General features: G+C 39.9%; 1 protein-coding gene across 4 annotated transcripts in view; it reads right to left on the reverse strand.

Moving 5' to 3' along the window:
* Positions 1-186: 186 nt before the first annotated feature.
* The window catches only part of LOC136443656 (polyamine-transporting ATPase 13A3-like), a 66,494-nt gene continuing 49,191 nt past the window's right edge, over positions 187-17,489 (reverse strand). For 3 of the 4 annotated variants that reach the window (XM_066440976.1, XM_066440975.1, XM_066440974.1), the window contains 7 exons: positions 17,049-17,145; positions 16,515-16,587; positions 14,663-14,813; positions 10,645-10,793; positions 7,917-8,005; positions 7,327-7,410; positions 187-4,442 (listed from right to left, as the gene is read on the reverse strand). In XM_066440976.1, coding sequence (XP_066297073.1) covers positions 4,269-4,442; positions 7,327-7,410; positions 7,917-8,005; positions 10,645-10,793; positions 14,663-14,813; positions 16,515-16,587; positions 17,049-17,145 — 817 coding nt within the window. In that variant the 3' untranslated portion in view covers positions 187-4,268. Of the gene's footprint in view, positions 4,443-7,326; positions 7,411-7,916; positions 8,006-8,863; positions 9,803-10,644; positions 10,794-14,662; positions 14,814-16,514; positions 16,588-17,048; positions 17,146-17,489 lie in introns of those variants that run through there. The other variant, XM_066440977.1, reaches the window with a different exon arrangement.

Below are 17,489 nucleotides of genomic sequence, written 5' to 3' on the forward strand. Positions count from 1 at the left end.
AAACATAGTGCCCCTAGAAAACACACACACACACACACACACACACACACACACACACACACACACACACACACACACACCTCCTCAGCCCAATCATACATGTAAAAGCTGCACAACTGCATTAAAGACTGGAAAAGCTGCAATATATTCACACAATCATACACATGAACATTAAACTCATTACACTGCAGTGTACATTTCTTTATTTGCATGAACACATGATCCTCACATGATTTTGTTTTAGTCATCCTAAAGTAATTCTTTTCAGCACAAGATCCTCTGTATCATATCACATTCTTACGGGGAACTTACCCCCAGAAGCAGCTGATCATTTCTAAAAGGCCACATTATCATTAATACAAAATCACCTGCAGTTTGGAAAATTTCAGCACAGATAAACAAAGAAATGGACATTACAATTATGATTCAGTAACTGACCAGTACTAGTGGGCCCGACGCAGGAATACTAGATACTTTATTGCAAAAAATCTGAGGTCATTTTTGCCCCAAAGAAGAGGAAAATTAAGTTGCTAAGGCTGTAAATCGATGAACAACTATTGACATTTACACTACAAAAATTGATATTATTTTGAAGATCATTCCTATAGATTTCTGAATAAAGACAAATCTGGCTCAACAAGGAAAAGGAAGTTGCTTAGCCTAGGCTATATAAACAAACAAGTATCCAAAAACATACTGCAAAACGACTTTACCACAAGGTTTCTTAACATCACCCTGATTTCATGAGAATACCTACATGTAGTACATACATGTGTCTGAAGGGTACTTCATGTAGTACATACATGTGTCTGAAGGGTACTTCATGTAGTACATACATGTGTCTGAAGGGTACTTCATGTAGTACATACATGTGTCTGAAGGGTACTTCATGTAGTACATACATGTGTCTGAAGGGTACTTCAAGTTTATCAGAAATATTGTTGCAGCATGATGCACCTTCTTCATCAATATTTAGATTCATTATTAGGATTAAGAAAAAACAGTATCTGAAGGAACAGAACATATGTTTCTGTAGTTCTCCTTTGTGCACTGCATCACTGATCAGAGATAGTGGCTGGGCCGTCCTGTGTGTCAGTGCCCACTACTGTCCCTGTACTTTAAACTAAGGTTGGTCCCTTCACATCTCGCAGTGCAAACTGACCAGATACATGTACCAGATATTGTGTACACCAATCGCGAGCACATATTCTGGGTGCAGAATTGTGGAATTGATGTATTCGTCTGTAATGCCTTTCAAATACTGCTAAGGGCTGTGCATGTATTCATCTACATGTAAACAGTAGAATTAATAGAGTCTTACATTTGGTACAGAACCCAAATTGTCCTCCCTTGGACATAAAAACAAAACAACTGAAGTCAATCTTTGACAGACTTGTAATGGCTCCAATTTACAAATGCCAGGATCAGTGACAATTCAATGATTATGGTGAGCCCAACATACTGTTGGGCGCAACATACTGTGTTCGTAATGTTTCTTTCTCCTGTCAAATCTTGTAATCGACTCAGCTCGGTCGTCCCTAGACCAACTGAGCTGAAATTTAGTATACAGGTAGAGTGGGTAAATACCATGGGCGTATTTTTTAATTTTTTCGATATTGACCTTGAAAGTGATTTTATTGAGGTTTTTTTGACCAAAAACGTATATTTTGGCCTCCTGTACTCTGGAAATACATCCAAATGACCTGAAGTTTGCTATGGGGGTACATTGAACAAATATTCAAAGAACCCCATTCGTACTTTCGGTATACACCACTTCAAAAAACGATTTCGGAGGGTATTTTGGAGAGAAGATCGGCAATTTTTCTCCTATGACCATACGTCTTTATTCATATGGCCAGGTGCGAACGTAAACAACACGACCTAAAGGTCAGTGACCCCAAGTCCCACGTGGACCTGACCTGTGATTTGTGCGCGTAATTATTGAGCGAGGGACATTGGGAGGGAGATGAGAAAATATTCTGTATCTGCTATCGCAAATGTTGCCTTTCTAGTGTCAATGTTGTGCCCTAATGAAGTTATGTGCAATTGAGAAGGTTCAAAATTTACGCCTTTTCTGGTGGTATTTTTCGACATAAATCTATTGCTCTATATTCCTCTCTGTGTGTAACGTTGGGTAACATAAATTCGTGGGGTACTTAAATTCGGGATTTTTCGAAAACGGGGTATTCAGGGATATGTGCTAGATGCAACATCAGTAATACCGCTAGAAATACAAACTTGACAGACTAACGTATTCAGAACACTGGCTGAAAAGCTTCGACAACCATGCATTAGAAGTTGGCTACGTCAAAAACTCTCCGTCCCTTATTATCACAGTCTGAGGGCTTCGTGGGAGAAATATACTACATAGTTGTTCGCTGGTTTACAAGACAAATGTCACATCCGCATCCTTCTCAACACAATTATTTACAATACAACTTATTAGAATCTCTTTTGCTAACCTACAACTGGACTCTAAGTGTGATTAATCATCAAAACACCTCTTTGTTGCTACAACTAATGGCTACGGCACTACGGTGAATTTTCCCGCCGCCATATTCGTTACCCAGAATCCTGCTATTCGGCAGACGACAAACGTTTGCGAGGAACACTTTTTTGTCTAAATGTTGTGTGTGATAGTGGACTGGTGGCGATATTTTCCTAAAAGTTTGCTCTTAGCACAAGCAGAAACACATGGACATAGTAGTATTACCATTTCTACGGCATCCAGCTAACGCCCCGAGGAATAATGTACAAATTTCCATGACGATGGGGATCGACTTTGAGTGACGTTCTACCGACTCAACACACGGGATGTTCCCGGAGGCCTGATGTGTGCGGTACGGCCGTTTTTTCGTGTATTTTTTTTACTTGGACACGTCTATATCCATAGCACTCTCCTCAAGCCAAGGATGGAACGAATAGCTGCTGTATAAAATGTAATAAGCGGTAAGATATTCAAGACGAATCTTCTCTCCCGAATTAATGTTCACCCCTGTCCGACAGCACCGTCATTGTGCGTGCGGCGGACGGTAGTTTCAAGTTGAAATATTATGGTGTCAGCACGACTAGAGACAAAATCTACCATATATATGATTAGTGCAAAGATAGTACACGATACTGACAGAATAATAGAAAAAAAGGATGGTTTATTGTTCTGCTAGATTGATTTCAGTCAACCATTATCGGAAAAATCCCGAATTTATGTTACCCAACGTTACATACAATCATACATATATACAGCAATAATATTTTTTTCACTTACGCCAAGAGTACGCTCATATCCCTACAATTGGTTGTGTATCCTTTCTTTAGCAACGTTTTTAATGGTGGTATGTGTCAGTGTGATAGTACAGGTCACAAAATTAATACGCACCAGAAATTTGCGGTACGTTTAGCAAAAATTTGTGAAACCTTTGCAAAACCTGAGTTGGTTCGAAGAACTGTTCGCTGCAGCGTATTGAACAATTGTCTGGACTCTCGGATTGCGGAAATTTTTCCACAGGAGAAATCCAGATCTTCAGCAAGATTTCACTTGTCTACATTCTGAAATTTGCATGACAGGTGTTGGTCCATACATAGCTGGAAGAGTCCATTCTTGTATTAGGGGGACGTTTGTTAAAAATTCAATTTTGGGCGTGGTTGATTATCAAAAAGGTCCAGTTTTGCTTGGTGGAGGTGTTTTTTTAATGGTCCAGTATGGATATGGGCGCCTGGAAGAGCCCATCCATGCATAGGGTTTCAAATTGGGAGAGATCCATTTCTGACTGGTCTTCAACTCAATTATGATTATTATCTATTAAAATACCAACATTGCAGACATATAACAAACGTAAGCCTCGATACCACAGTCGCTTTTTGCATGGGAAGGGAAATGGGCGAAACATGTTGCATTTGCTCCTGCAAATGTTGCCTTTCTAGTATATAGATTACTCTTGTCTTTCAAATTGTGAAATCCCTATTCCTAATAAGTATTTAAATTTAGACTTTTAAGACAAAATTAGATTGGGACGCGAGGTATTAGTACATAGTTTGTATTCTAGTCTTTTTTCAAGATCAGATTTAGATTTTGTATAATGGTTAAAAACCTTCATAGAAGGATCAGAAGGTGTGAGGCTGAACACACATATGGCTACATTCCGATAAGAAACTGAGTAACATGTTATGTTCTTGTAATCTGCATTCTGTACATTTGACTCATGAATGAGCAATACATACATAATATATTATTAAGCATCTAAACAATCATTAAATATGATAAGGGTATGTCAAGATTGTGTTGAGTCCTGGTATTTCTCTTCCATTGCATACGTTGTTTCCCCTACCGGTGGCCAGTCAGGGTTTTCCGCTAGTTCCTTTTCTAGCAGTTTGTACTTGTTCTTTGGTATTTTCTTCCTCAGTTGGAACAACCTCCTAAGTACCTGGCTGCTGACAACAAAGTCCTGAAGCAAGGAAATACTTCCAGTAATCAAGTCATCACACAGTTCTACAGGTCCTGGAGTAAACACTCACAGTCATCACACAGTTCTACAGGAGTAAACACAGTCATCACACAGTTCTACAGGAGTAAACACAGTCATCACACAGTTCTACAGGAGTAAACACAGTCATCACACAGTTCTACAGGAGTAACCACAGTCATCACATAGTTCTACAGGAGTAACCACAGTCATCACACAGTTCTACAGGAGTAAACACTCACAGTCATCACACAGTTCTACAGGAGTAAACACAGTCATCACACAGTTCTACAGGAGTAAACACAGTCATCACACAGTTCTACACGCAGGAGTAAACACAGTCATCACACAGTTCTACAGGAGTAAACACTCACAGTCATCACACAGTTCTACAGGAGTAAACACAGTCATCACACAGTTCTACAGGAGTAAACACAGTCATCACACAGTTCTACATGCAGGAGTAAACACAGTCATCACACAGTTCTACAGGAGTAAACACTCACAGTCATCACACAGTTCTACAGGAGTAAACACAGTCATCACACAGTTCTACAGGAGTAAACACAGTCATCACACAGTTCTACAGGAGTAAACACAGTCATCACACAGTTCTACAGGAGGAAACACAGTCATCACACAGTTCTACAGGAGTAAACACTCACAGTCATCACACAGTTCTACAGGAGTAAACACAGTCATCACACAGTTCTACAGGAGTAAACACAGTCATCACACAGTTCTACAGGAGTAAACATGGCCATCACACAGTTCTACAGGAGTAAACACAGTCATCACACAGTTCTACAGGAGTAAACACTCACAGTCATCACACAGTTCTACAGGAGTAAACACTCACAGTCATCACACAGTTCTACAGGAGTTAACACTCACAGTCATCACACAGTTCTACAGGAGTAAACACAGTCATCACACAGTTCTACAGGAGTAAACACAGTCATCACACAGTTCTACAGGAGTAAACACAGTCATCACACAGTTCTACAGGAGTAAACACAGTCATCACACAGTTCTACAGGAGTAAACACGGTCATCACACAGTTCTACAGGAGTAAACACTCACAGTCATCACACAGTTCTACAGGAGTAAACACAGTCATCACACAGTTCTACAGGAGTAAACACTCACAGTCATCACACAGTTCTACAGGAGTAAACACAGTCATCACACAGTTCTACAGGAGTAAACACAGTCATCACACAGTTCTACAGGAGTAAACACAGTCATCACACAGTTCTACAGGAGGAAACACAGTCATCACACAGTTCTACAGGAGTAAACACTCACAGTCATCACACAGTTCTACAGGAGTAAACACAGTCATCACACAGTTCTACAGGAGTAAACACAGTCATCACACAGTTCTACAGGAGTAAACACGGCCATCACACAGTTCTACAGGAGTAAACACAGTCATCACACAGTTCTACAGGAGTAAACACTCACAGTCATCACACAGTTCTACAGGAGTAAACACAGTCATCACACAGTTCTACAGGAGTTAACACTCACAGTCATCACACAGTTCTACAGGAGTAAACACAGTCATCACACAGTTCTACAGGAGTAAACACAGTCATCACACAGTTCTACAGGAGTAAACACATGGCATGACACAGTTCTACAGGAGTAAACACAGTCATCACACAGTTCTACAGGAGTTAACACTCACAGTCATCACACAGTTCTACAGGAGTAAACACAGTCATCACACAGTTCTACAGGAGTAAACACAGTCATCACACAGTTCTACAGGAGTAAACACATGGCATCACACAGTTCTACAGGAGTAAACACAGTCATCACACAGTTCTACAGGAGTTAACACTCACAGTCATCACACAGTTCTACAGGAGTAAACACAGTCATCACACAGTTCTACAGGAGTAAACACAGTCATCACACAGTTCTACAGGAGTAAACACATGGCATCACACAGTTCTACAGGAGTAAACACAGTCATCACACAGTTCTACAGGAGTTAACACTCACAGTCATCACACAGTTCTACAGGAGTAAACACATGGCATCACACAGTTCTACAGGAGTAAACACAGTCATCACACAGTTCTACAGGAGTAAACACAGTCATCACACAGTTCTACAGGAGTTAACACTCACAGTCATCACACAGTTCTACAGGAGTAAACACAGTCATCACACAGTTCTACAGGAGTAAACACATGTCATCACACAGTTCTACAGGAGTAAACACAGTCATCATACAGTTCTACAGGAGTAAACACAGTCATCACACAGTTCTACAGGAGTAAACACAGTCATCACACAGTTCTACAGGAGTAAACACAGTCATCACACAGTTCTACAGGAGTAAACACATGTCATCACACAGTTCTACAGGAGTAAACACAGTCATCACACAGTTCTACAGGAGTAAACACATGGCATCACACAGTTCTACAGGAGTAAACACAGTCATCACACAGTTCTACAGGAGTTAACACTCACAGTCATCACACAGTTCTACAGGAGTAAACACATGTCATCACACTGTGAGTTCTACAGGTCCTGGAGTAAACATGTACAGTCATCAGAGTTTCTATGACTCAGCTTCAGCACACCTCCCTAAACCTCTGAGCTGAGGTACATTGTACATGTACGCTGGCTGGGTAATAAGCTCCAGGTACTTCAGAAGAACAGACATCTGTTTACTTACACTCCTTATCAGACTTCTCAAACTGCATTCCAATTTGAAATTCCCAATGGATTAAAGCTTACCTTTCCATACTAACCCATCCTAAACATGGATGTTTATTTTGTTTCAAGCATGTCATCAAAATATAATAATTAGACAGCTATAAAACAAATGCTGAACAGACTCACCTCTACTACAAACACAACAATGCAGTATGCACTGATGATGCCCAATAAGGTGAGTCGGAAATGGAAAGGCATATCCACCATCAGCTGGGAATAGATAATGCCTCATTAGCAGTCATGGAAACATCATTGTAATGTCAAGGGGGGATCAAACTCCATCACGCAATCCGTTGGAATGTGAAGTGTAACATCCTTGTATAATGAAATTCTAAATCTATCATTCACAAAGAACAAAATGTGACGGTCATGCATATATGAATACATGTCACTCAGTCTCAACATACGAAGCCAGCCATCAAACAATCGCCTTCACCTTGATCCTTGCAGTCTGTTAGCATTCCATCACACTTGTAAAACACAGTCCACTCAGTCTTAAATTACTAATCTGCTGTACAAGCAAACTAGAGTTCCACGCCCTCATACCTTTGCCAAATAATAACCTTTTCAAGGGACCGATCATAAATGTTTCTCATTGACTATGCAAATGAAGTCATTTGCATAACTTATATCAGTTGATCGTCCTCTAACAAATAACACATCAAGTTGCCACGCACACCCAAAAGACATAACCTTCCTGGCGAAGGTAAACATACCTCAATGAACTTGGCCAGAGCCGTGAAGGGGTGCAGTAAGAGCAGTGTGCTGAATCCCAGCAAGATGACAAGGCACACCATGAACACATCTACAGGTATAAGTACATGTTAGTTAGAGCATCAGTACAGACACCATGAACACATCTACAGGTATATGTACATGTTAGTTAGAGCATCAGTACAGACGCCATGAACACATCTACAGGTATAAGTACATGTTAGTTAGAGCATCAGTACAGACACCATGAACACATCTACAGGTATATGTACATGTTAGTTAGAGCATCAGTACAGACACCATGAACACATCTACAGGTATATGTACATGTTAGTTAGAGCATCAGTACAGACACCATGAACACATCTACAGGTACATGTACATGTTAGTTAGAGCATCAGTACAGACGCCATGAACACATCTACAGGTATAAGTACATGTTAGTTAGAGCATCAGTACAGACACCATGAACACATCTACAGGTATATGTACATGTTAGTTAGAGCATCAGTACAGACGCCATGAACACATCTACAGGTATAAGTACATGTTAGTTAGAGCATCAGTACAGACACCATGAACACATCTACAGGTATATGTACATGTTAGTTAGAGCATCAGTACAGACACCATGAACACATCTACAGGTACATGTACATGTTAGTTAGAGCATCAGTACAGACGCCATGAACACATCTACAGGTACATGTACATGTTAGTTAGAGCATCAGTACAGACACCATGAACACATCTACAGGTACATGTACATGTTAGTTAGAGCATCAGTACAGACGCCATGAACACATCTACAGGTACATGTACATGTTAGTTAGAGCATCAGTACAGACACCATGAACACATCTACAGGTATATGTACATGTTAGTTAGAGCATCTCAGTACAGACACCATAAACACATCTACAGGTACATGTACATGTTAGAGCATCAGTACAGAGACCATGAACACATCTACAGGTACATGTACATGTACGTTAGAGCATCAGTACAGACGCCATAAACACATCTACAGGTATAAGTACTGGTGTGGATCTAAACCCGAGTTTAGGTTTAGGTTCGGACTCGAGTCCAGAGGTTTAGGTTCAGGTCAAGTCCGGACCTGAACAATTATTTTGGAATATTTTTTCGTGTTACATGTAAAATTGCATATTGGCAGATATTTTACATGAAATTTGAAAACTATATATACGGAATTATATACAGTCAGTAATTAACACAAAAGTTCAGTTATAAACACAAAAACAGCAATGTTTTCATATTTTTCTAGTGCAAATTTCACGATTTAAGGAAGGTTTAAGATGGTTTAAAACAAAAAGGAGTGTTTGAGTGAGATAATTTTTTTTCAAATCCGGACTTGTTCCCAGACGTTTAGGTTTTTTTGGACTTGAACCTAAACGTTTTACAAGTCCGGAACCGGTCCGGCCGGACCGATCCGCACCACTAGGTATAAGTACATGTTAGTTAGAGCATCAGTACAGACACCATGAACACATCTACAGGTACATGTACATGTTAGTTCGAGAATCAGTACAGACGCCATGAACACATCTACAGGTATAAGTACATGTTAGTTAGAGCATCAGTACAGACACCATGAACACATCTACAGGTACAGGTACATGTTAGTTAGAGCATCAGTACAGACACCATGAACACATCTACAGGTACATGTACATTTTAGTTAGAGCATCAGTACAGACACCATGAACACATCTACAGGTACATGTACATGTTACTTAGAGCATCAGTACAGACACCATGAACACATCTACAGGTACATGTACATGTTAGAGCATCAGTACAGACACCATGAACCTACAGGTACATGTACATGTTAGTTAGAGCATCAGTACAGACACCATGAACACATCTACAGGTACATGTACATGTTATTTAGAGCATCAGTACAGACACCATAAACACATCCAGCTCTTGATTCTTTTCTGATCTTCCCATCAGGTAATTACCAAGGAGGATATAATTACATTGTACATTAATCAGTGACTTTACCCCTCATGACGTCACAATGTACACGGCAGCTCAGCTGGTTCGCAACCTTACACCAGGGCTTGTGAAAAACATTATTTGATGAGCGAACAGTGCTTAATTATCGTGATTGACATTACAATATATAGTATGTTTGCTTCTCAAAAGAACATTCTTTCTGAGCTGCAGTGAAAAGTTCCAAACCGGCTACCATGTTCAATGTGAGGTAAAGTCACTGATTAATGTAATTACCTGGTGGGAAGAATCAAAAGCTGGAGGTATGATATTTTGATGGTTCGATGTTCAACAACCGAAGAGTGTATTTTGTGCAAATGTCTATGTAATCAAACAATATCATATATGGTTCATGTTATTTCAGGAAATTTTTAATTCTGATGTCATTTGTGTTTCATAGACTTTAATTATCAGACTTATCAACCGAGGATTGATGTGTTCAAAAAGTCGTATTTTCCTGGAACGATCGTAGAGTGGAACTCGTTGCAACCAAGTACTGTATACATAGAAGCATCCTCATCAGGCAGCTTTAAACAATCTATGCAGTTACGTAGATATGCGAAGATTAGACGTGACAGGTTGTTTGGTGTAATATAACCAGCTGCTGCCGTGCCACGTGCCTGCGAAGCTGGTGTGTAACACCAAAGGGTGGTTATCCCGGCTATATAGATAGTACAGATACAGAATGGAAATAATGGTGTAATAACTTACAGTTAGTGTATAGGGGCCTGCGGTAGGGTCTGCCCTTGGAGAAGGCTGCAGCCAGTATTATGTACAGATAGCTGGACACACTGAACACCACTGTAGTCTCATAACACAGGATGTTGTCTGAATTGGGGTTTGGCTTCAAGGCTTTAAACCTGCACAACAGAATTCACAGAGAATGAAAAGTGTACAAAGTCATGTATTGAACATGCTGGTGGAATAGTTAGGTGAAAAAAATGCAGGTTCTATTGGGCCCAGTCAGCCATGTATGGCCATGGGACTGTCAATTACAAATAGCAAACTCGAGCTCCATTGATAAATAAGTGAAGAAGACAATGTGAGTCTATCCAATGTCTTTCTAGGAGTATAACATGGAGACTGGATTGGCAGGCAGGATTCTTAAAGTTTGGAAAGTTTGTGTTCTTTTTTTTGCCTGGCCGCATTAGTTTTGGGGTCTGCAGAGGATTGTCATCCATTAAATTAAGATGGTGTGGCCTTACATAATCATAATCATATATAAACCCTGTAACAAGAATTGAATCCATAAAATCTTGTAATTGAATACAGTAGGTGACACTGCTACCAACATCAAAACCATTAAATAGTTGAGCATTTCTATTGCAAAAACAATGCAGGGGCACCTGCAAACCGGTAGCTTTATTAAATACATTCCTTGACGGCAGAGAAAAGTGCTGTTAGAGTTTTCCTAAAGATGAGTATGTATAAAAGAAAAGAAATACTAGTTACAGTTCACTGTATCAAAGTAAAAAAACAAACAAATATGTAGAATTTAACAATGGTGGTCCTAATGATAACACTTGCCAAAGGTTTTGTGGCCGCTAATCCCGCTACCAGCGACTAAGCGTTCATAACCATAGGTAGCTGGACAAAAGTCAGTTCCCCTCCAGTTGGGAATGACGTTGCCACTTTTCCTAATACCACCATGATACTAACATACGTGATTGGCACAGAATGGTCTGCAGGTGCCATTTTGTTGCTGATAAACAACAAGAGTTCCGCGACCTCATATCTCCATGAACAATTCTATTTATGCAAATGACATACACATTTACATAATATATGCTTAATCATAAACACCTTTATCTTACTTACACATGTTGCAATATTGACAGTCCTACAATTTTCCAATTTGATGAATTTCTGTGTTTTTGCATTAATTATGCAAATGAGGAATTTATTTGCATAATTGGTATCTGTTGATGCTCCACTTTCCATAAACTACATATGTTACATGTATTTGAGTCTTATAATGGAAAACACTGCAAATATAGATTTTCCTCATTAGCTATGCAAATTAAGTCCCAATTGGCATAATTTGCACTTCATTATGTAAATCTCTGTCTAAGCTACCTGCATACTAAATATCACGGATATCCGTCGTTCCTTTGTTCAGTTATTCTCCTTAGAAGGTTTTCACGATGACGCCCCTGCAGTTCCAGAGCAAGCTGCTAGGGGGCCCAAACCTACACTACTTCTTCATTACGTCACAAGCTATCTGCCACCCAAAAATCAAGACCACAGCACGTCCAGGTCAAAAGATACAAAAATTGAAGTTCTGCTGCAGTACCAAGGTCACATACCAGGGGGCCCAAAATCGACCTTGTATTTCGGCTTCACAACACCCGCCCACATACCAAATATAATCGTAATCCATCAAGAGGTTCTTGAGTTATGCTGACTACAAGAGTCCGGAAACACAAACACAACAAGAGTTCCGCGACCTCATATCTCCATGAACTATTCTGTTTATGCAAATGACTTACACATTTACATAATATATGCTTGGTCATAAACACCTTTATCTAACTTAGACATGATGCAATATTGTCAATCATTTTCCACTTGGATGAATTCTGGCACTTTTGCATCAATTATGCAAATCATGCATTTATTTGCATAATTGGTATCTGCTGGTGCTCCACTTGCCATAAACTACATATGTACATGTATTTGAGTCTTATAATGGAAAACACTGCAAATATAGATTTTCCTCATTAGTTACGCAAATTAAGTGTTGATTAGCATAATTTGCACATCATTGTGTACATCTCTGTCTAAGCTACTTGCATACTAAATATCATGGAATTCCGTCGTCCCTTCGTTCAGTTATTCACCTTAGAAGATTTTCCAAATAACGCCACTGCAGTTCCAGAGCAAGCTGCTAGGGGGCCCAAACCTACACCACTGCTTTATTACATGACAAGCTATCTGCCACCCAAAAATCAAGACCACAGCACGTCCAGGTCAAAAAATACAAAAATTGAAGTTCTGCTGCAGTACCAAGGTCGCATACTAGGGGGCCCAAAATCGACCTTGAATTTTGGCTTCACAACACCCGCCCACATACCAAATATCATCGTAATCCATCATGAGGTTCTTGAGTTATGCTAACTACAATAGTCCGGAAACACAAACACACACACACACACAAACACGCCAAAAACAATATCTCCATTTTTCATGGAGATAACAACAACAGCAATGTGCATGTGCAAATACCTAACGGGGGGTTTCCATAGTCCGGTAAGGTCCATAGTCCGGTAAGGTTTTAAAAATCATTGTTGCGGAGATATGCATGGGTAGCTGCCTATGATAAGTACACCTAGTTATGGACTAAACCTTCATGTAAATCACCACGGAGTTGGAGTATGTGTTGAAGTTGGTAAGCCCTAACGGATAAAGATGTCAAAAATTGCACAGTTTGACGCCTTCCGTGCGGGTTGACGAGGGAACGCATCGAGAACATGCTCCTTGAAACTCTTTAATTGTTCATCGTAGAATACAACATGTAAAAAGATACCACCACATATAGGAAGGACATTCATTAGACTTCCCCTTAAAACAAACCTAGATACCATCTTTGCCTTAAAGTTTAAAGTTGGATAATCGGAGTTAAAATGACGCCGCAGTGTTCATCCTGTCGCTCCACCATCTTTACCAATGACATATGACGGCAGCCAAAAGAGGTGCCTAACACAATTAAATTAGTCAACCCGCCGGTAGAGCGCCGACCATTCCAGAAAATTGAACCCTACCGACTGAAAAAATCCCATAGATATTGCTGCTATGAATGACAAGGTTGAAAAGACCATCAATGAAGCCGAAAGCGTAAAGGCATACGATCGCAGGCAACGTAAACAATGTCCCGCCATTTTGTTTCGGCGGCAGGTTGATCTCACCGTGACAAGGGAAATTTCTTTCTCACCGTATTTGAACAATTACTGTAATACAAAATATGGCACATATTTGCTATAAAAATTGATATTGCAAGGCTTTAGTGTAATTCTATTTACATGGGATGCTTAAACATCCACGGTAATGACCTGCTTGTCACCTTACCGGAGTTTGGACCCCTTTTTGTGTTAGAACGTTCCACTAGAATGCAAACCCCAAAACTGCCTCGACTTTTGTGCGTAATAAAACAAAGTGCGGAACGCTACTGTTTAAATGAAAACTATGTATGTGTAGCTTTAATCACAGTTATATGCCTGTTACAAGATCTAATCTTAATTGTTTTGGTGGGTTCAGAGCAAAATGTACGATGACAAAAGACATACGCATTCACTTAGAACAGTTACCGGACTATGGACACCCCCCGTTATTTTTGGCATATAGAATGTTTTACGATAGAACTCAGATTCTATTGTAATTGTGATTTCTATAATCTAATGTGACAACATTTTTTCCTATTTTCAGTTTCTTGACCATTGCCGGAGGGCAACAAAATTTCTTTTTTTTTCTTCAGAAGAAAGTTAATACATGCCTGATGTCATCCATAAAATAGTCTTAGTCTTATTCACAATGTTATCAAAATGAAGTAGGGTTTCCCCACTGTATACATTCAAATAAAAAATAAAAAAATTTCTCCATTAGGTAAATCATGAGGCTTTTACTAGGACACACATACACATTGGAGCTGTGTTACAGGAAAGGTCTCTTTTTTCTTTGTAACTATGTTCAACATGACCATTTGCCATCTCCTGTGGGAATAAACAGTTCTCACCAAGGTTGTTGTTTGAGATAGAGGAATGTCCCGACTTGTACAGCGATCATGAGGACCACTTGGCTCAGCACTGAGAACAGGTTGACTGGTGCCATCAGGCTTCCCGGCGGCCTCTGGGGAACCAGCTTAGGGTACGCCTCCTGCCAGCCCACTGGGGAAATGCACTTCATGAATGAAAGATGTACACAAATGTAGAGAAGGCTTCTAACCAGCTTCTTCTTTAGTCTCAGAAACAACTGTATTTGCAGTGAATTACAACATCTGTTACGGTAACCCTAATTATCGCCATACTTTGACATGTTTGTGGAATAATATTTGAATAACTTATTAAGTTAAACATAATTTCAAAAACGAAGTGCACAGCTCCAATTTTGGGTGCACAAAAGTTCATAATGCACCCAGTATTTCGAGCCCTGCAAATACACACAGTGACTGCATGTATTTCACTCTATGGTGTGTTCTCAATATTCAAAATGGAGCAGGTTTTGTTTTCATCAGCTTCCTGCTGAAGTTGATGTTGGAACTTTCTACTGACATAAGAATTCCTTTAACAACTTCAGCGACTTTTAGTCTCAAGACCACACAGGCTACAAGTGCTACAAAACCCATTTGGGATGATGAATAGTATTTACATCATAGTTCCAAAATGGCAGACAGGATTGATGCATTCACAATATCAGCAATAAACATGACATACAATACACAGTCATGTACATGCATGTAAGTCAATATTTTTCACAGATGATGGGCTGTTATCAAAGGATCCTTCATTGTCTTGTTTCTGTTTTAAAACAGGATAATAGCTGAGAAGTATGCTTTATTTTCCATATTTTTTCGTAGGGCAATGTTGATTTGATTACATTGTATGACATCTGCACACGCATCAATTTTCGTCCGTTTCCAAAAAGAATGTTTCCGGCCATACTGTAAATGGTGGTGAGGGGTGTCACATACATATATCACACACACACGTCTGGATATGACTCCAAAATGGCAGGTACAGTAACTAGTTATAGTGATTCACACTCGCTTAGTAATACATAGAAACACTATTTAGACACAGGTTTTCTAGATGTCTGGACTGCAGATATCTGGCAGGCAACAGCTTTTTTCTGTGTCTAAACAGGAATTTTATGGTCTTTCCTGATGTCGGGAAAATTTCAGCCGACAGCTCCAAAGTGGACGCCCGACAACTCAGCGGGAGTCCCCGACAGCTTCAGCCCAAGTATAAATGAAATGTGTCGGTCCCCGACATCTGGAGAACTCAGTTTCAGGCTAATTAGCAGACTTGTGGACGTCAAGTGACCCATTTTGATGTTAGCTATGGCAACTGTACCATAATTTATACTTGTGAGGGGATTTATCAAAACTTCCAAGGGAGTATAAGTAATTTTACAGTGCCTTACAGGCCAGGCTATGATGCATAAGGACAGAGCACAGGGGAAACCATTTCTTACAGTAGTAATCGGTAAAATCAGGCCATCAAAGATATCTTTGTGATTCTAACAAGTTAACAAATGTCATTGAAAGCACTATTGGAAGCAGACTTTTAGCTTGAAACGCAATTTATCACAATGTATCACCACTGCATTCCAACTCCAAGGGTGTCCTGCAATACTTCCTGTCGGTGTGTATAAATGCCTCCCGACATCTCTTCCCAGATGTCGGCTGATTTAGGTAAAACTGTGTCTAAATTGGGCCTAACAAAGGTCTGACACATTACCACATGTCTACCACAGCCTAACACATTTGACTGTTATGTAATAATGCCTCATACACAGATGTATGTGCATGTACATGTACAAAAATGTGCATGACATTGTGTGCGGATGGAAGTTAAATGTGTACTTACTGAACAGGGCTACAGTAGTGGTAATGGCCAAGTCTATGTACAAGTACTGGATATCCCCAAGGTTGGAGTTAATCTGTAAAGTAACACACAATACAGAAATGGTTAATAAATGGTAGAATACAAACTTCAAAGAATAACTGTCTGCAGTTCAGAATTACAGTAAAGTTCTGTCAAAGTTTGAGATAAAAACAGTCTGTTTTTACATACGGGGGACAACTATGCTCTACTATAAAGCAATCTGTTGTCCTGCATGGAATGTCTTCTATGACCAGAAAATTGAGTCTTTTCTGTTTTTAAATGTTGCTTATTGGCTTATGGCTGGACTTGCGTTTAGAAGAGGCTGCATACCTAAATGTAACATCAGGTACGGGTACCAGTATCCACTGCTTACAGTAACAGCACCTGAGCAACAGCCCTTGCAAAGCACATCACCAAGCCGGTCAGCCTTTACAACAACATGTACAGCTGGTAGTATTGTACACTTTTATTGTAAGGAAGGTCTAAACATACTTTTATCATGATGTCAATACTTACTGAGTAAAGTGTGATGACGGACACAAACTGCACCATACTGTACAGCGCCATGTACTTAAAACTACCAAAGGATGTCACCAAGGCTGCACGACCTTCCCTGAGTGGCAGAACAGAATGTCTAGTTGTCTTATCTTGTGAAGACATGAAGTTCATGCACACAAAACACACACACAAAACACACACACAAACTGACACACACACAGGCTCAGATACACACTGACACACACACACACACACTGACACTCATGCACATACACACACACTGACACATACACAGACACACTGACACAAACACACACAAATGCAGTGACAAACATACACACGCACAATGACACACAGAGACATATACAAATACACACTGACACACAGTGTACAAACACAAAAACTCACACATGCACACACATGTACACTCACTCACACACACACACTGCATGTAACACA

The sequence above is a fragment of the Branchiostoma lanceolatum genome, chromosome 10 (assembly GCF_035083965.1).
Source record: "Branchiostoma lanceolatum isolate klBraLanc5 chromosome 10, klBraLanc5.hap2, whole genome shotgun sequence".
NCBI lineage: Eukaryota > Metazoa > Chordata > Leptocardii > Amphioxiformes > Branchiostomatidae > Branchiostoma > Branchiostoma lanceolatum.